This window comes from Dicentrarchus labrax, unplaced genomic scaffold (assembly GCF_905237075.1).
Source record: "Dicentrarchus labrax unplaced genomic scaffold, dlabrax2021, whole genome shotgun sequence".
Classification (NCBI taxonomy): domain Eukaryota; kingdom Metazoa; phylum Chordata; class Actinopteri; family Moronidae; genus Dicentrarchus; species Dicentrarchus labrax.
Window position 1 is genome coordinate 34130036 of NW_026136720.1, and position 19508 is coordinate 34149543.

The 19508-nt window shown below is 44.5% G+C and overlaps 2 protein-coding genes across 4 annotated transcripts in view; one reads left to right on the top strand and one right to left on the bottom strand.

Annotated features, from left to right (window-relative positions):
- LOC127352678 (apoptosis-stimulating of p53 protein 2) overlaps positions 1-13964 on the top strand; it is a 22869-nt gene extending 8905 nt beyond the window's left edge. For both annotated transcript variants that reach the window (XM_051381262.1, XM_051381263.1), the window contains exons 2-18: positions 1879-2026; positions 2114-2227; positions 2655-2731; positions 3022-3123; positions 4200-4380; positions 5730-5929; positions 6348-6512; positions 6592-6814; positions 6894-7016; positions 7096-7178; positions 7756-8146; positions 8434-9203; positions 9686-9823; positions 10403-10536; positions 10752-10918; positions 11560-11759; positions 12619-13964. In XM_051381262.1, the coding sequence (XP_051237222.1) occupies positions 1879-2026; positions 2114-2227; positions 2655-2731; positions 3022-3123; positions 4200-4380; positions 5730-5929; positions 6348-6512; positions 6592-6814; positions 6894-7016; positions 7096-7178; positions 7756-8146; positions 8434-9203; positions 9686-9823; positions 10403-10536; positions 10752-10918; positions 11560-11759; positions 12619-12660 (3258 nt within the window). In that variant the 3' untranslated portion in view covers positions 12661-13964. The remainder of the gene's footprint in view (positions 1-1878; positions 2027-2113; positions 2228-2654; positions 2732-3021; positions 3124-4199; positions 4381-5729; positions 5930-6347; positions 6513-6591; positions 6815-6893; positions 7017-7095; positions 7179-7755; positions 8147-8433; positions 9204-9685; positions 9824-10402; positions 10537-10751; positions 10919-11559; positions 11760-12618) is intronic.
- A 501-nt stretch (positions 13965-14465) lies between these two features.
- Positions 14466-19508, bottom strand: part of LOC127352689 (GTP-binding protein 2) — a 123534-nt gene continuing 118491 nt past the window's right edge. For both annotated transcript variants that reach the window (XM_051381294.1, XM_051381293.1), the window contains exons 9-13: positions 18400-18535; positions 17707-17765; positions 17068-17239; positions 16703-16867; positions 14466-16619 (exon numbers count right to left, since the gene is read on the bottom strand). In XM_051381294.1, the coding sequence (XP_051237254.1) occupies positions 16425-16619; positions 16703-16867; positions 17068-17239; positions 17707-17765; positions 18400-18535 (727 nt within the window). In that variant the 3' untranslated portion in view covers positions 14466-16424. The remainder of the gene's footprint in view (positions 16620-16702; positions 16868-17067; positions 17240-17706; positions 17766-18399; positions 18536-19508) is intronic.

A 19508-nucleotide genomic window follows, 5' to 3' on the forward strand; every position in this document is an offset into this window, starting at 1 on the left:
AAAGCAGTTCCACCTTAAACACACTGAATAAAGCAGTTCCACCTTAACAATCACTGCTTCTCCCACGCTGTTGGACAGACAGAGGACGTCCCGGAGGGGCTGCGAGCCGAGCTGCTGCTAACGTTAGCTCAGCTTGTTTCTCTGATAACTTAAGATCCAGACGTCCGATGACTAAAATCCTTCATCCGGTTCAAATCTAGAGTTAAAAAGCACCAAGATCTAAACAGTGGATGGTAACAATGTGGCTTCAGACTGGATCAACAGTCAATGTATGACAGCTTCTGGCAGACAACCACAACGCTGACGCAGGCACAAAGGGGATATGACGCCATCGACTACCTGAATAAATAAATAACATATACGGATACTTTTAACAAATAAAAACTGTGACATACAGACTTCCTGATCTCGTAAACTATCTCAACATGGATTGGTACAAAAGTCTACGCAGGGATTCAGACGAGGAAACCTCTTCATACTTTTCATCTCCAAACTGTACCGTTGACTTTCTGTCGATTCGTGGTTTCCCTTTAGTGCTGCCAGTGCCTTCATTGTGGTGAAAAGAAAACAGATTTTTGTCGATGGAAGCAGCTCAAAGCCAGAACAAGGACAGAACAGAAGGAGCTGAATGCACACAGCGTCACTCCCTTCTCGTTAGAAACCATGAAGGACAGTTTACTGTACTGACCCTGCAATGGTCGATTAAAGCTCTTTATCTGTTTTCTATCACACAGAAGCAGTGTGGCGATATCACTGTATTTATTTAGCTTCTGCAGTATTTGTGTTTTACTCCGGCTCACTCGTTTCAGCCTCGCTAACAGAAACAACCTCTGCATGTAAATGATGCTGCGGTCAGTCTCTGCCAGCGCTGACAGAAAGGTCAAAGAAGGCCACTCGTTTTTCATGTCAGACCGAGTGGAATGGGGTGAAGACGGCGAGGAGGCGAGGGCTAAAGTCAGCTCAGGGCTGTCAGGTCGAAGGTTCAAATCCTCAAAGCCAGCAGTGTCCAGCGAGCTCTTTCCCACCCTCCCAGGATAAATAAAGACTGGAAAAGTGCTGCCTCCGTGCAAGTTGGTGGGCTGTGGGAGGCGATCTGGCTCTCGGCCTGGCAGCAGATACCCTGCTGGAGTAACAGATGGCCCAGTGCATCATGGGAGTTACAGTATGTCCACAAATATCTGTTTTAGTCTTAAATAGCACAAGAAGCAGCCATAAAGGTGAAGAAGGCAGGTTGAGTGCGTCACGTCACACACTGGTTTAACCACCAACACAATCTGTTAAAGTTTACCTAAACAGCATTATCTTTATTTCTTTAGACACTGGGTTTTCCTAAGGTTTTAAATAACATATTTTATAGATATATAACAATAACAGCAGAGAACAGCTGATACACTGAACCCAAACAGTGAACACAATAACTGCAGGAAGGTTGTGTGAAACCGGAGATTTGGAGGAATTTTCAGCAGATTATTTCCTGTGAATGTTGATCAGAGAGTTATCCTGATATTTTTAGGAACTTTTTGTGCTTTTTTAAGCTTTGGCATCACGTAGTGGGGGGGGGGGGAAACCAGGGTTCATTCCAAATGAGTAAAAGCAGTCCAAATAAAATTAATGAGTGTAACACTGCAGTTGGCCAATGAAATACCCACTATGTAACTGCTAATACAGAGGATTCGACCTGTGGTAGTTAAACAAGATGATGTTTCCTTTAACCCTGACTGAGCTGTTTCACCATAAATACATCACCTTCTGTGCGTTGGTGCCCTTTTTATATTTTCTGCCCCCGCCCCTCAAACAGCCCGAGTCTGCCACTGGTTGCAAGATTTACCTGACGTATCTACGCCACCCTTATTTTATCGCTCTGCGCTGTGTTTGTAGATGTTCCTCACCGTGTACCTCAGTAACAACGACCAGCACTTCAGCGAGGTTCCCATCACGCCGGAGACGCTGTGCCGAGATGTGGTGGAGCTCTGCAAGGAGCCCGGCGAGGCTGACTGCTACCTTGCAGAGATGTGGAGAGGCTCAGGTGAGTTTCATCCTATCTGAAGAGTCTCACAGGCTTTTTTCTCTTCATTACTGAAATTAAACTCTGTCCTTTTCTGCAACCGATCAGAACGCGTCGTTGGAGAAGGGGAGCGGATGTTGGAGGTGTTGCAGCGATGGGGGCAGCAGAGGGGGGAGGTTCGTTACCTCCTGCACCACCAGAGAGCTCCGGGACGAGAGTCAGGTAAGAAACACCTGCCCACCACCCCAGAGGCTCAAACACTTGCGGCGGGATATCATGCCAGGACGGGGTCTCCAACGTGGTGCACCTGGTAGCCCGCGAGTACTCAATGTGCAACAACACCGGCAAGACATAGCGAGCAGCTAACATTAAGGACTAGTCCAACAGCAAGAAGACCAGCTCGCGGTCTGTCTGCAACTTCTTTATCCAACCACTAAAAGCCAGTCCCACATTCACTGAAAACGTCCTCCCAGCGGTCTAAAGCCTCTGTGCTACCAGTATAAACCCCAACACTCCCCCGGTGTAATTTGGGAAGGGGATTAATGTCATTGGTGTTGCAGTCATTGTGTCATCTAAGAATTTGGCAGATTGCACTTTTAATTTAGTAGTTTCAGATTAGCATCAATGCTAACTGTGTTTTGTTGTCCAGGTGGATCCAGAGCTGCAGATCAGATGATGAAGAGGAACCAGGTGAAAGCTTCTGTGGAGAGATGTCTGGAGAACGGGGTGAGTTTAAGAGTCAGATGTCTCTGTCCGTGCACTCCAGAGGATTTACGAATCCTACTATAGTGAAGTCCTTTTTTTTCCACAGCAGCCATTCTGACATGAAATAGTCGGATGAACAAAGATGTGTTCCCTTTAGTCTTTCTAGTTAGGTCTATGAAGCACAACCTGTGCTGACATTTGAATGTACAGAAAGTTGGTTGAAAACAGTGTGAAGGGTGCACTGTAGGCATCTCTGAAAGTTTGTTCATTTGAAGGTGAACTCTGACTCTGTGTGTGTGTTTGTGTTGCAGCTCTCAGCTCCTCGTCTGGACATGACGCTGAGCGACCTGCAGGATCTGGCAACCCGACAGCAGCAGCAGATCAACGCCCAGCAGCAGCTGCTGGCCTCCAAGGTGCAACACAGGACTGTTAATGCTACTGCTGATAGTACAATCCTACAAATACACAAAACCCATCAAAATCATCTACTGCTGATTTCTGCAAACTCACCTTACTCACTGAGTTCACTTATGGGATCACCATCATTTTCAGCCTTTAATCTGGTTTATTACAGCAGTATGAGCCCAAAATAAACAGATGTTTCTTGGATTTAATGTCAATAAATGGATCATAATTATGCTGAAATATCTACATAATATTTCTGAATTCAGACTTTGTCGGTCTGTCTGTGAGACAATGAGCAAACCACTTTTAAAATGCTTTGTTTCTGAATGAAGTTTGGTTGATCAGAGCTATGCTAACTTCAAAATTGACAGTTGAAATCAAGTAACAGACAAATATTTTCCAATTTCCTTCCTTCTCCAACAATCTCCTTTTCTGTCCGCTCTATGTATAAATATTATATAAATATAGTAGTAGTATCACAGAGCTCTGGGTGCACACAGGGTGAAGAGGAATCTAGTTTTTAAAAGTTTTCCAAATTAGCTCCTCTTGTCACCAGATCAGAGCAGAATCTGGTGTGACTACGTTTGTTCCTCCAGAAGCTCCGGCTCTCTTCTGCAGAGCTCCCCGAGCTCCAGCAGCTTTCTGTGGGCCAACATGACACTGCAAAACCACATACGGGCAGATTTTGTTGGTCAAAGCTGAATATTTTCAACTTGTGGGAATATACAAATTTTGCATGGTCGCCCAAATTGCCCGGCACCAATTTGCGTCTCTTCTCGTCTTTGCATTGACTTTGTAAGCTACTACAAATCATTTTAGTCACGTTTGGTGGGAACACACCATTATGTTTCTAGTGCTGCAACATGGTTGGTAGTTAACCTGGAGCCAAAACTACCTGCTTACTGAGAGTATGTGTCTCATTCTTCCAGTCATACCCAATTCAAACACTGTTTGTGGACCCCAGAATGCAGATAAACACATTTTTAAACGCCCCTGCTTACTGACCCCCCGTTGTCTCTGTTGTCTGCGGGAACACAATTAGTGTCTGAAACCTTTCTGACTGAGTGTTTTTTGTGTGTCGCAGGAGCAGCGGCTGCGTTACCTGAAGCTGCAGGATCAGCGGCAGCAACAGCAACAGGAGGTGTCCGAACAGGAGCGACTGCGGCAGCTCAGAGACAACGCACACAACCAGGAGGCCAAACTGCGACGGGTCCGGGCCCTCAGGGGCCAGGTGGAGCAGAAACGCCTCAGCAACAGCAAACTAGGTCAGTGTGACAGAGGTCTGGGTGGCTTCATAGTCTCAGTTATAGTGGTTTAAAGGGCCAGTGTGTAGGATGTAGTGACATCGAGCAGTGCAGTTGCCTCACTTCGACCAAATCATTCAAAAATATGGTATTTCCCTCCACTGTTATGGTGATGACACGCAGCTTTATTTTAATAAACCAAAGCAAACAATTCAATCAGTCTCACAAACCGCCTCGAGGACAGTAAGTGTTTGATCGCACAAAAATTTCTTCAGTTGAATAAAAGTCTGAAATAGTTTTATTTGGCCCTCCTGAAGCCATCAAGGTGATTAACAACACTCTCGGCAACCTGTCCACCCCCGTTAAACGCCATGTCAAAAGTACAACTGACCAGAGTGATAGACTGACCACCGTTCACAACAGCAGGAGAACAGCTGCCAGTAGTCAGAGCTGACAAAGCTAACAGAGCACACACAGAGTCTTCTGGAGCTGTTACAGTCACTAGAAGCACATTCATGTTGCTGTGTGTGTTGTAACGTAAGCTAAGCTAGCAGCTCAGAGAGGCTAACTCTCCGTGTCTGTAGCAGAGTGTCAGGCTAACAGCTACGTAGCAGGACACAGGCTGCAGAGTAGACACGGTGGTTTTATAGCAGCAGGGGTCGGTTGGTGATGAAAGCTGCCAACAGATCAGCCAATAGCAAAATTGAATCACAATAACAGGTTTCAACCAGTAGAGGACGGTCGTTGTGCTTCTTTTTTAAAGCAAAATATGTAAACTTTAAATAGTTTGCACTAGTAAATACCCAGATACCAGATATAAAAACCCAGCTTTCAAACAATGTGCACTGACTCGACTGTGACTCAGAACACTTTACTGCTGTCAGTCACCTCCCGGGATTTCTGGGTAATGAATGCTGCTAAAAACAGAGTTTGTAATAAAACTGAGTCATCACAGGATGTATCCAGTGTACGTCCAGTCAGCAGTGATCATTCTGTCCTGTATGTTGACAGATGGATCAGATCAGATTAAATTAGATCAGATTTGACCCTGACGCGGGGTCGTCATTATGGAAATTACAGGATTTACATTAAGATGATTGTCCTTTCAAATGTAATTGGGATTATTTCATCCTTTCAGATTCACATCTGCTCAGTCACATGATCCGAAGTTCAGCGAGTTTGTTTGTAATATTGTTTTCTTATATTTTGATCAGATAGTTCCTGGTTTAAATCACATTCCTCTCATTTAAATGACGTGAGGTTTTGTTCAATGTTTTGGTATAAATACTGAATCTCAGGTACCGTGTTGGTGCTAATAATGAGAGCATTATAAGCTCATTATTAATGAGTGTGGCTGTGTTTGTTGACAGTGGAGGAGATCGAGCAGATGACCGGGCTGTTCCAGCAGAAGCAGAGGGAGCTGGTGGTCGCTGTGTCGAGGGTGGAGGAGTTGAGCGACCAGCTGGAGGCGCTAAGGAGCAACAGGCTGGAGCCTCCTCTTCCTCCTCCCCCTCATCACCACAACACCTCCTCCACAGCTGAGCTGGAGCGCCTCTATAAAGAGCTGCAGGTGAGAACACAGAGGGATGAAGCATCGGTAGAAATAACACTGAGCAGAATAAAGGAGCTTCAAGGCTGCGGCTAAAGATTCACGATGACGTCTTCAAATGTCTTGTAAATATCTGGAAAACAACAAATAGTAACAATGAATAATAATCATAATATTATACTTCAATAGATGTTTATAATGTTCTATCCCACTCATCAACTCAATGCTTATGAATTTACTGATGAACGCTTACCTGTTATTATGCCAACAGGTCAGTATGCTAACGGTTAGCTGTCAGTAAGGAAACACATTTCAGAAATTAGGTCAACATAAAAATCAACATTAATGAGTGAACTAGCTTAACGGACAACAACAAGCTAACTAATTACTGTATTATTAGCGTCCTCCTCTCTTACCGGTTTCTCACTGACCTCCACAGCTGAGGAACAAGCTGAACCAGGACCAGAGCGGCCGTCTGCAGCAGCAGAGAGACAACCTCAACAAGAGGAACCTGGAGGTGGTGGCGATGGACCGACGGCTGGCCGAGCTCCGACAGCGGCTCTGGAAGAAGAAAGCCGCCCTGCAGCAGAAGGAGAACCTGCCGGTGAGTGTACACGACCGAAATCAATCAATCAATCGGAAAAAATATCTTCTGCAGACGTTATACTTATATGTCCCTCCAGGTGGCCTCCGATGGCGTGGCCCCTCAGCACGGCGTGGTCTCCAGAGTGGCAGCGGTGGGGCCGTACATCCAGTCATCCTCCTCCACGACGAGCCCTCAGGGGCCTCCAGTGCCGGCCCGCCAGGAGGCTCTGGTGAAGCCGGCGTACCCGGACGGCACGGCCACCCTGCCCATGCCCGACTCGTCCCTGAAGCCGCCTCCCAGACCAGTCAAACCAGCCTCAGGTACTGTACAGGAAGTACGAGTTCAAAAGAAACACACACTTCTACGACGGCGTTCTGGAAGTTTCTCTGCTCTTTACAGGTTTCAACACATCCAAAATCACCAAACTCTCGGACTGGAGCGGCTCGTTTCCTGAGTCCAGTGGAGGTTACAGCCACGCCTCCACGCTACCTCGCATGTCCAGTCTCAGCAGCCACAACTCAGGTCTGTCATTTCTACAACTCTGTCTGATCAGCATTCACCAGCAGGAAGTTCCCACTCATCCATTTACTCCTTCCTGTAGGTGGGAAGACCCTCACGGACATCCCGCCCCCTGTCCCCTCACGGACCAATCACATCACAGAGAACCTGCTCAGAGACAATCAGGTACAAACTTTGACCTATAGGAATAGTGTTTGAATATTAACAATCAATAAGGACCTGAACTGCAACACGACTGCCTGTATCCATGACAACGGTTAGACCGTCACTGGCTAGCTAGCTTAGTGTAATGTTAGCAATGTTAATAATATATATTCCTTTATAGTCTATTCTCCAGCCAATAGAGCCCCATTGTGAACCCAGAAATGCCGATGTTAACGTTTTCTGTTAGAAATGTACAGTTTGGGTCTCCAGAATTTAGATGTTAACTTGCATATGTTTGACAATTAGCATAATTAGCATTAATAATAACTTATATGGACAATATCTCAGCAGCTGCTTGGCCGATTTGGACAATATAGGAGTGTTTTTGGCCTCATTTCAAGTCCCAGTCAGTTTTGAAGTTTATATGATAAATACATAATCACATCAGCACAGACACAGGTCAGTGACAAAATGCTGTGAAGCAAAAAAATGCCAGCGGAACTGAAAAAGTTCATAATTTTAATAAACACAAAAGTTATTTAATTAATTTCCAGTGTGTATAATGCTCTTTAAGTCTGTGTAAACCTTTCACCTTTAGGGTAAAGGTCTGTCCAAGATGGCGGCGCCACCTCCAGTTCCCAGTAAGCCCAAACCGTTCTCCTCATCTGGACCGCCAACCTTCTCCAAGCACCCCTACAGCACCGGGACCTTCCCTGGTAAGGTGCGTCCAGTTGGGGGCAACCTCAGGGCCCCGGGTGTCCTCTCCAGCCACAGCCACACCCTCCCTCTGCCCAACAAGCAGGAGAGTCCGCCGGCTGCCGCCATACGGCCGTACACCCCCGACCTATCAGAGGCCCCCCCTCCAGTGCTGCAGAAGCCTCAGACTCTGGCGGCTTCGTCCATCTACTCCATGTACACCCAGCAGGCCACGCCCGGGAAGGGCTACCAAGCGGGTGGCCAGGGCACGCTTCCCCGGAGCCAGCCCAGAGGTGATACTGCTGTTACTGTTACTACGACCGTTAGCTCCGTTCTTATTCAGCTCACATATAACGTTAGCAGATCTTAAAGGTTGTCTACGGCATTCGCTGCCTCTAGATGTCGCACTAGAACAGCAACTTCTCAGACTCCGTGATAAAAGTGGAGAGAAAAAAAATAAAACTCACCAAAAGCATCTCTGTTAGTCTGACTCAAAGATTAATTATCATAATCATAATAGTAGTTATTGATTAATTGATTAATGGTTTTCACTGATGTCGGTGTCTCTGCCCCCTCGCAGTATATGGGAAACCAGTGCTCCCAGCTAGCGGCGGCCATCAGTCTGTCTCCTCAGACAGCGCCATCATTAATTCTTCTGTGTCTGACGGGATTGAGGCTGACAACAGTTGCCTGGGTAATGGCGAAGGTGTCGGAGGAGAGACGGCAGAACGCAGCACCCCGAGACCGCTCAGCCCCACCAAGCTCCTCCCCTTCCTGTCCAACCCTCACAGGAACCCCAGCGACGCCGACCTGGAGGCTCTGCGCCGCCGGCTGCACCACGCCCCCCGACCCCTGAAGAAACGCAGCTCCATCACAGAGCCCGAGGGCCCGGCCGGACCCAACATCCAGAAGCTGCTCTATCAGAAAACCACTCTGGCTGCCATGGAAACCATCCCCATGGAGACGGTCGGTCCAGCGGGGACGTATGCTCAGCTTTGCGAGGGCGGGACGGGTGGTGTGGATGTAATGTTCAAAGTCGACAACGACCCCGGAGCTGGTTTCAACCAGCCGCTCGCTGAGAGCCCAGAGGAAGGCTTGACCCCGCCCCCGCTGCCCCCCCGCTCACCCATCTCTGACCCCGCCTCCTTCCGCTCCCTGCCCCCCCCTCTGGAGGACAAGGACGAGGAGGAGGAGGAAGAGGTGTCCGTCTCTACCCCCCACAACTACTTTGCAGACGAGTTTCCTCCCTACCCGCCCCCACCTTACCCCACCTGCAGCGAAGGGGAGCTAGGAGAGGACGTCTTCAACCTGCAGCCGCCGGAGGTCACGGGTCAGGTCACAGTGCCGCCGGTGAGTGTAACTATAAATATATTCAACATGTAATCTCTGCCCCTATGCGGTTTGATGAGGTGGTGAAGCAGCGTGGGATCATGGGAGTTGTTGTCTTCACCACCATTGGCGTCATTGCAGTCAGCTTCTCCCGGTTAGGATTCCTTCAGTGTTCATGGTTCAGGAGGTTTCTACCGGGAGCCCAATGATCCACAGAGGTCTCCTCCTCTCCAACACAAACAGACCCGCTGATTAAAACCACTAAACACACTGAATAAAGCAGTTCCACCTTAACAATCACTGTTTCTCCCACGCTGTTGGACAGACAAAGGACGTCCCGGAGGGGCTGCGAGCCGAGCTGCTGCTAACGTTAGCTCAGCTTGTTTCTCTGATAACTAAGTTTGAACATTGTTGGAAACATTTGGGATAATGTTAGAACACAACTCAACTACATATATAACGTAGAGCTAGAGTTTATTCTCTCCTTCTGCTGTTTCTCTCAGGGTAAGAAGTCGATCCTGCGTAAGGCCGGCTCGGAGCGGATCGACCCCAGCCAGCGGGTCAAGTTCAACCCTCTGGCCCTGCTGCTGGACTCGTCTCTGGAGGGCGAGTACGACCTCGTTCAGAGGGTCATCTACGACGTGAGTCACACTGCTGTCTGATGGTAGAAAAGTGGTCCACACTTAAAAAACCTATTTTAAATTACATTTCAGTGACCTCATAGATTACATTTTGTAGTATTTTGATAGTATTATACATTTTTAAACAAATGTATTTAATGTTTTAAATATATTTCAGAGATTCCACCATGTACCATTAGAGGGAGTTTGCAGTGAAGAAGACTTGAAACTAGGGATTGACACCATAAGCTCACACTGAGGAAACTGAGCTAGTAAATTAAGTGAGAAGTCAGCTGATTTCTCCATAAGACTCAATACTGTCAGACATATTAGATACAGTAGGGCCTTTCATGGCCACCGTAGATTGTCCTTCACACTTGGAAAACCTGAGCTGTATTCATTTGGTTGCAATTGGCAACTTCACTGCTAGATACCACTAAATCGTACACACTGGTCCTTTAAATAAGCTGTTAATTCAATTACAGGTTGTGGTTTTTTGAGCTTGAAATTCATCTTAAAAACGATTGAATATTAGTTTGAAAATGCTCCAAATCAGCAGCTTGACTACAGGGTTATATGGAAAACATGTCCGCTCTGCAGGTGGACGACCCCAGCATGCCAAACGATGAGGGCATCACAGCGCTGCATAACGCCGTCTGCGCCGGCCACACCGAGATCGTCAAGTTTCTGGTTCAGTTCGGAGTCAACGCCAACGCTGCCGACAGCGATGGCTGGTGAGTTTGAACCCGAACACCAATTTGATTAAAGAGTTATTATTTCTCTTCTTATCCATTCATGTTTTTTTTTCGCCATTGTTCATGGATGTAGCTGGCATGTTTAATCCCTCCTACAAAGATCTGTATGGTCTGGTTGTTTCTCCAAATGTCTGGGACCAGGTTAGTCAGTGTGAACACTTCTTTTAAACCCTTCTTCCTGTCTTTGTCTCCAGGACTCCTCTCCACTGTGCGGCCTCCTGTAACAATGTCCAGGTCTGTAAGTTCCTGGTGGAGTCGGGGGCGGCGGTATTCGCCACCACGTACAGCGACATGCAGACAGCTGCTGACAAATGTGAGGAGATGGAGGACGGCTACGCCCAGTGCTCGCAGTTCCTCTACGGTGAGGAATCCATCCAGCCCTCAAACTGCCATGGTGGAAAAGGGGTATGAGTGGGTTTTGGAGTATGCCAAAAATACAGGGTTCTTTAAGGTGGTCCATGATGGGCCTTGAGTAAGTTTTACTTGAAGAAGTTCCAAGGTTTGTTTCACTGGTTTTTGGGAGGTTCCAGGGAACCTCTGAGTGAGTTGAAGAGTCACATTTTAATTTATTTAAGACTCAGTTTATTTGAGGTTCATGGGGCCCCTTGAGGGGGTTTCAGATTTCCTTAAGGAGTTCTCATGGAGTTTTAGAAGATATGGGGGATTTCCAAGGGCCACTGAGGAGGTTGCAGGGGTCCTAAGGAAGTATTAGTATCCACATGGAGGTTTAAGGGGTTCCTGAGGGAGTTCCAGGTTTACTTTACTAGGTTTCATCTGCCACCCTCATTGGATGAGGGCGATAAGCTGAATTCACTCAAGTTATTCCAATAGAAAAAAGGATGTGGTGATCTCGATTTCTTGACAAAGATTCATAGATTGAAATTGGGATTTTAGGAAACACTGAAAAGGTGTCCCAAGGAAGTAAAAGTTCCCTCAGACTGTTTCAGGGTCCTTAAGCGGGTTTCATGGGTCTAACACTGCTGAGACTCTGTGTCCCTGCAGGCGTCCAGGAGAAGATGGGCGTAATGAACCGCGGCGTGGTGTACGCCTTGTGGGACTACGAGCCTCAGAACGGCGACGAACTTGGCTTCAGCGAGGGCGACTGCATGACGGTGCTGAGACGGGAGGACGAAGTGGAGTCGGAGTGGTGGTGGGCGAGATGTGGTGACAGCGAGGGCTACATCCCCCGCAACCTGCTGGGGGTGAGCTGACTATACCAAGTTCATCTTCGAACTGCTGATAGAGATGTTTGAAAACTGAACCAAACTGAAACAATAAATGAAAATAACTAAACCACAAACTACCGCTGCGCGTGTGGAGTAACATGTAACAGAGCAAAGCTTTCTTTTAGATTTTCACTAATTTACTAGGATGTTTATTGTTTCCTTACCCAGTCGCATAGAGATAAATGTCCATGAAAGAACTGCTGGAATTGTAATGACTGAGATCTATTTAATCTTAAAATCTTAATAATATGAATTTTTTCCTTTTGTTAGAAACTTTATTCTCCATATTTGTTGAATTGTATATATTGGTAAAAGGTTGCACTACCAATTAAAGGTATATGTAAAATTTCTGCATTATAATGTATATAAACACTAGAGCTTTGTTATATATTTGATAATTTTATATTTTTTATTATATATTATTTATTATTCATATATATATTCTTGGTGGTTTTAACCGGATGAAGGATTTCATTAACAAGCTGAGCTAACATTGTCGGATAAACAATGATTTTTAAGGTGGAACTGCTTTATTTAGTGTTTGTACCAGTTTTTATTAGTGTTTTGGAGAGAAAATTATACAAAGTTTTCTTTCTAGGAAACGATTTGGAAACTTTGATGCATTCATTGAGCTCTACAGGGAATTGAACCGTCGACCCCGTCGGTGTCCCCCTGCTGTTTCTTGTAGTTCTCATTGAATCTCATCCGTTTTAATCAGGTTTAAAAGCGACTCCGAGGATCCTGTTACTCAACAGTCTTATATAAGAAGGTTCAGTATTTAAATCTTATCTCACTGGTGTTTTAATGAGAAACTCTGTTCCCTTTTATTTCCCAGCTGTATCTGAGGATCAAGCCGCGGCAGAGGAGCCTGGCTTAACCGACGGCCGACAAATCCTTCAAAAGACCAAAAGCGTTACGAGGAGGAGGAGCGGCGGGCAAATAAACCTCTGGACTCTAAATATCACAAAATGGGAGACAGATGTTTTCTGAGCTGCCATTGGACCTGTTTGGTTTTTCAACCTCAGCACAAAGAATGTCTCGATGAACTGCCGGAGAAACAGGAGTTCATCTGAATCCTGTGGTACAGTTTATCACTTTACCCAAATGTATCAGCAGATATTAGACTTTTTCCAACAGTGAGCCGCCCTGAGGCACCTGGGAGCCTCAAAAACTAAATGTTAAACTTATTTTGGGTTCATCTTGTAATTCTTTTTTAAGATTTTGTCTTATTTTAGTGAGTATTGACAGCTGATATAAAGACAGGAAATGTGGGGAGAGAAAGAGGCATAATCAAACTGTGGACGTGGGGCCACTATCGTTGATTTTCTTCATTATTAAAGTATTTAAAGGTTCAATATGTAAAGTTTTGTTAACAGTGCCACCAGTGGCTGTTCAGTGAACTGCAGTCAGAGTCCTGTTGCATCAATCAACAGCGACAAACACTGAACGCTGTAAAATAACTGACAATCATATTTAGAATAACGTAACTATCTGCAATGTTCCTATATTTTATTCGGACCGTTAGCTCCATGCTACTAACTAGCTCGCTGTTTACAAATCAGCCCATCAGCCAACACCACGAAGCAATCGACGCCAGTCCCACAATGCAACGCCAAGATACAGCCAGCCAGACAACCCCAGTTAGCTGAGCTACATCCAGCTAGCTGAGCCTCTGTAGACGTTAGCGGACTCGATTTATAAGCTAACGTTAGCTAGTGTCGCCCACTGTTGACACTGTAATTTGCAGAATATCCGACCCCATCCTACGTAGAAACACATAAATCCGTCCACTAGTTTCACCAAATGTATCAATACTGAAATTACAACAAACACACATTTAAGAGGTTTTATACCAAATTTGGATCTTAAAGTTCTAACAGTCATTTTTATGTACAGTACGTTTGTGTCGTACGAAGCCCCAAACATTTCTTTCTCCAGGCGCTCTGTAGTACAGAGGATTTCCACAGGTAGTGTTTGTGGCGTTATTTTAACTGTAATCAGTTTTTGTTGGACACGTTTGCAGATCTGATCCAGCTGAAGGCCTCGGACAGACCCGGCCCCGTGTGGACCTTTTGTTAACGTTAGTTTGATATTCGTGTCATTAATGTTCTCTGGACGCAGGAGCTCAAACAAAAGCACTTGTTTTTTTTTATTTATTATTATTAAACTTTATTTACAAGACTTCCTGTTTGTTTACAGTTTGTGTGTTATTCTTCCTTCAGTTCATCCGTCAGCTGATCAATCGTACAGGGAAAGTGTCGATTCTGGATCCTGTATCGGGACTTTTACTACGATTTTCCAAAATAAAAGAACCCAAACAACCCCAAAGATTGAAGAAGTAAAACTTCAATAATATCCCCGACTTTTATTCGCTAACAGTAGGCTACGAGCCACAGGGCTAAGGTTATGCTAGCAACATTCAAAGTCAGTAACAGTGCATAATGCTAACAAACAGTTAATATAATTTAACTACTGTTACATTAGGGTTAGGGATTTAACAGCAAGACTAGTGAGGTCATTGCCCGCAAATCAATATCCAGATTTTGGACACCCAGCAGCCAATCAGAATCGAGTATTCACCCAGACCATGTTGCCCCAGAGGTGGTACAGTTATAAAAGTTACATCTTCTTCTTCCCTCATAGTTCCACAGTAATAAATGAAAATAACAGAACATAATTCAGTCATTTGTCAACCGTTTTTATTAGCTCGAGGGACGGTCGGGAAAAACAAACTGATGAAGTCACTCTTTAATGTTTAAACGTCTCACACGTCTTCATCGTTCTGCAGAATACAAAGTGCAAAGTCAACAAGAAGCAATTTCAAATGCTACACAGGATCCATGGAAAGTACATTCGATATTTAGGTTTACGATTGCACAGAACCTCAAAAAAATTAAAAACAGTTTCAACACTGGATACATATTTTATTTTTTCAATGAGAGGATTAGTTGTTTTTTTCTGCCAGTCAAAGAGCATGCAGGTTATGTTTAGCTGCAATAAGCTGCCCGATACATCAAACGTTTCATATCGTCACTAAACAGTCGGAACAAACTGGAACTCAGGATGCAAAGATTTCGTCTGTAAATGCAGATACTGAATGTACGAAGTTCAACAGGGCGAGTAGAGAGCGGACGAATCCCCACAGACTGAATGTGAGGCTGTGAAGTGTAAAAACAACATCTACGCATCTTCAGCGCTGAAGCTTCCTCCAACATTTCATTAATACGTCAACCCACGAACAAAATGTAAAACTATCTGACAGCTGAATGGACACCAGGGACGCACCGATGCCACGGTTTACACACCGTGTGTACTTTACAGATGAGTGCTTAATAATACCGTCACAGTTTGAAGACGATTGTATTTAAATCAGATGTTCCTCATCTTCTGACCATAACAAATTAAATGTTGCAAAAGTTGCTTTGAAACACTCCAATATAGTATATAGAATAATCTATAGATGAGAGCAGCACATCTGGGTACTTCGTCATGACCCCGCCCACTTTTGGGTGAAAGCAGAGCCTCCAGTTTGACTGCCGGTAAATGTAAAATCTGAGGTTTTTGCCGATTTCATAGCATAAAATAAGAATACTGATTCACAGTTATGTTGTGTCACTGCAGATCAACAATCGTCGTCACTATATAGACAAAGTGGGTCCTTATGGAGACTGACTCACTGCTGGAGCCGACCCCTAGTGGACGTTAGAGGAACTGTAGGTTTTGTTATTCTGTGTTATTCCCGATGCCATAAAGCGGTATCTGAGTAGTTGTACCGGTGCGTTCCTCGTCTGTAGGGATTCATCATTATAATTAAAAGTGAATAAAGTGCAAAAGAAGAGAGAACAATAGAATGAGCAATGAAAATAAAATCATTAATAATGATTTAATAATCCTTCCAACAGTCTAAACTCTTGTTGCGTGCGGAGCTCCGGAGGCGTCATTTTTTAACTTGTGCACGCAGATTATTAATCGATGCTCCCATTAATAAATCCCACACACGTGTCAGTAATATGTGATCAGAACAGTGTACAGCAGTTCATCCATGTTTATAGGACATACGTACATACACAGTGTGACCGTAACACCTCAGTGCTCGACACCCACCGTACTCCACGCAAACCGCTCCGCAGCGATACAGAACATTCACCGTTTCAAGTTTATGTGCTGAAAACATGCAAAACAAAACCATCATCACGTTTCTGAACGAGCTCCTTCTGGAAATAATCCTCCTCTTCAAAGTCTGAGCGTGTAGAGATGGCGTGTTTGGGAGGGATGCAGAGGTCAATCCTTCCTCCTCTCCCCCATCTGAAGAATCGCACTGCGTTCCTCAAATCACCCCAAAAAATAATCCCGCTGTCGTCTCACTGCGGAAACGGATCCTCTTCAATCCAACTGTGGCACAACATCAGATTAACCGTCCACTGAGGCTTAAATCCACTGAGGTCAGCCAGCTTTAACTCAAGACCCGAACGTCTGCTGGGAGGAAGAAGATGATGATGATGGATTCTCTGACATCACAGCGGGGGGGCCAATGGGGTCAGAACTATACATCCAGGACACGCGGCGACCGGTCGGTCAGTTCTCACGGAGATCGACATCTGTCGACGCTGTGACGGAGGATGACGGAGGGAGCCGAGGTCTTTAATGCTCCTGCAGGTTCTGGTCGTGGTTCTGGTTCTGGTCATGGTTCTGGGAGGGGGGCAGCAGGCGGGCGACGTGGCCGATGCCTTTGGTGACGCCCTCTCTGAAGAGCAGCTTGGCGCCCAGCCGCAGGTACTCGGGGTGTTTGATGAAGCGGAAGCGGACCACGGCTCTCTCGCCCGTGCGCAGCTCCTCCTGCAGCAGAGAGTTGCAGTTACACACAAACAGCCACAAGAGGGCGCAGCAACCATAAGCTTTATGTTAATCTACAGACCGACCTTCCCGTGAAGGCACTCCACCGTGGCCGTCTGCCGGACGTTGCCCACGTGCACAGTGACCTGCGAGCCCCGGCGGAAGGTCTTCGCGTGGAAGAGCAAGACGATGGCGGCTTCAAACTGGCAGCAGATGGTCGGGTTCATCTTGGGGCTGACCATCACCATACCCTGCAACAGCCAATCAGAGAGCACCGCCATCAAACACTGACGTCAACTGCACGTGTGTGCTTCAGGACGGGTTGACGAGTAGGGATGCTCCTGGAGACTAATTCCACCATCGATTAAACAAAAGTTTACACACACACACACACACACACACAAACACACAGTTCCAACACATACAGGCTTCAGGTTGTGTGACATCTGACCTTACGCAGCAGCGAGCGGTCAAAGTTTCCCAGAGCCAGCGTGGCGGCCTGCCCGGCCCTCAGCACCCTGCAGGCCGAGCGGTTCCTCTGGATGCTGCCCACCTTCAGACGCAGGAAGCGGCCCTCGTCTGTCGGACCGACCACCAGCCTCTCGCCCTCCCTGCACACTCCACTGAAACACACAGACACAATGTGAGTGACTCACCAGAACTGAATGAACTCGTATATGACCAACATCACATAAAAGAGCCATCGATACATATGCTGGAGTCTCAGGGCACATAGGGTTGTAGTGTTATGAGAATGAATATTGACTTTATTGTCAACCTCTCAGATTGGTGACTGTTGGAGACACTAACAGACGGTTTTAATACGTTTTATTCTGTTTCTGTCCACTGTGTGTTTCACGATTATCTGTGAGGTAAAAATGCTGGTTGTGGAGTCTGGTGCTGAATGTCTGTATATAACACTGAACACTGAACACACTGGACTCTTTTGATTCATTATATTTTATATAAATAATATGGAACCTACAGATGGTTGCTGGTATTGATTATATGACTGCGACACGTGAAAGGATCAATAAAACGATTAAAAACAAAATACCTTTTCTACCAGACAACCTTAATATGAGCTCACCTGTACAGAGTTCCTCCGACCACAGTCCCGACATCAGGAACTGAGTAGATCTCATCCACCTGCACGACACACACACACACACACACACACACACACACACACACACACACACACACAATGGAAATCAGATCAATATCTTGTATAAAAATTATTATTGTCATAATCGAGCTCAGCTCACATCATGATGGAGCTGGAGAAAAAAGAAGAAGAAAGAAACATTAAAGCTATTAGATATCAGAATATTCCCACAGTAACATTCCCACAGTAACATTCCCACAGTAACATTCCCACAGTAATATTCCCACAGTAACATTACCACAATAATATTCCCACAGTAATATTCCAACAGTAACATTACCACAGTAATATTCCCACAGTAACATTCCAACAGTAACATTACCACAGTAATATTCCCACAGTAATATTCCCACAGTAACATTCCAACAGTAACATTACCACAGTAATATTCCCACAGTAATATTCCCACAGTAACATTCCCACAGTAATATTCCCACAGTAATATTCCCACAGTAACATTCCCACAGTAATATTCCCACAGTAACATTCCCACAGTAATATTCCCACAGTAATATTCCCACAGTAACATTACCACAATAATATTCCCACAGTAATATTCCCACAGTAATATTCCCACAGTAATATTCCCACAGAAATATTGCCACAGTAAAATACCTGGAACTCTGTGAGCTGCTGCATCAGCTCCTCCTGCTCCTTGCTGTTGCTCAGCGGAGGGAGGATGTTCAGGAAAACCTTCAGGAGATCCAAACTCTCTCCGGACACACTGGACAGGGTGAAGATAGGTGTGATGCTGCACACACACAAACACACACACACACACACACACACACACACACACAGTGGAAACTTTAGTCACACTATGTTTCTAATATTTTGTCCAGTGTGGGAAGAAGTTTTCTTCAAAGTCTCCAGTTGACACAAAGAACTAAAACCACACTGTGATATTACAGTATTATCAGTAATATTAGCATTAATATTAACATTATTAGCAGTATTATTAGCAGTAATATTAACATTATTAGCAGTATTATTAGCAGTAATATTAGCATTAATATTAGCATTATTAGCAGTAATATTAGCATTAATATTAGCATTATTAGCAGTAATATTAACATTATTAGCAGTATTATTAGCAGTAATATTAGCATTAATATTAGCATTATTAGCAGTAATATTAGCATTAATATTAGCATTATTAGAGTAATATTAGCATTAATATTAGCATTATTAGCAGTAATATTAGCAGTATTATTAGCAGTAATATTAGCATTAATATTAACATTATTAGCAGTATTATTAGCAGTAATATTAGCATTAATATTAGTATTATTAGCATTAATATTAGCATTAATATTAGCATTATTAGCAGTAATATTAGCATTAATATTAGCATTATTAGCAGTAATATTAGCATTAATATTAGCATTATTAGCAGTAATATTAGCAGTATTATTAGCAGTAATATTAGCATTAATATTAACATTATTAGCAGTATTATTAGCAGTAATATTAGCATTAATATTAGCATTATTAGCAGTAATATTAGCATTAATATTAGCATTATTAGCAGTAATATTAGCAGTATTATTAGCAGTAATATTAGCATTAATATTAGCATTATTAGCAGTAATATTAGCATTAATATTAGCATTATTAGCATTAATATTAGCATTAATATTAGCATTAATATTAGCATTAATATTAGCATTATTAGCAGTAATATTAGCATTAATATTAGCATTAATATTAGCATTATTAGCAGT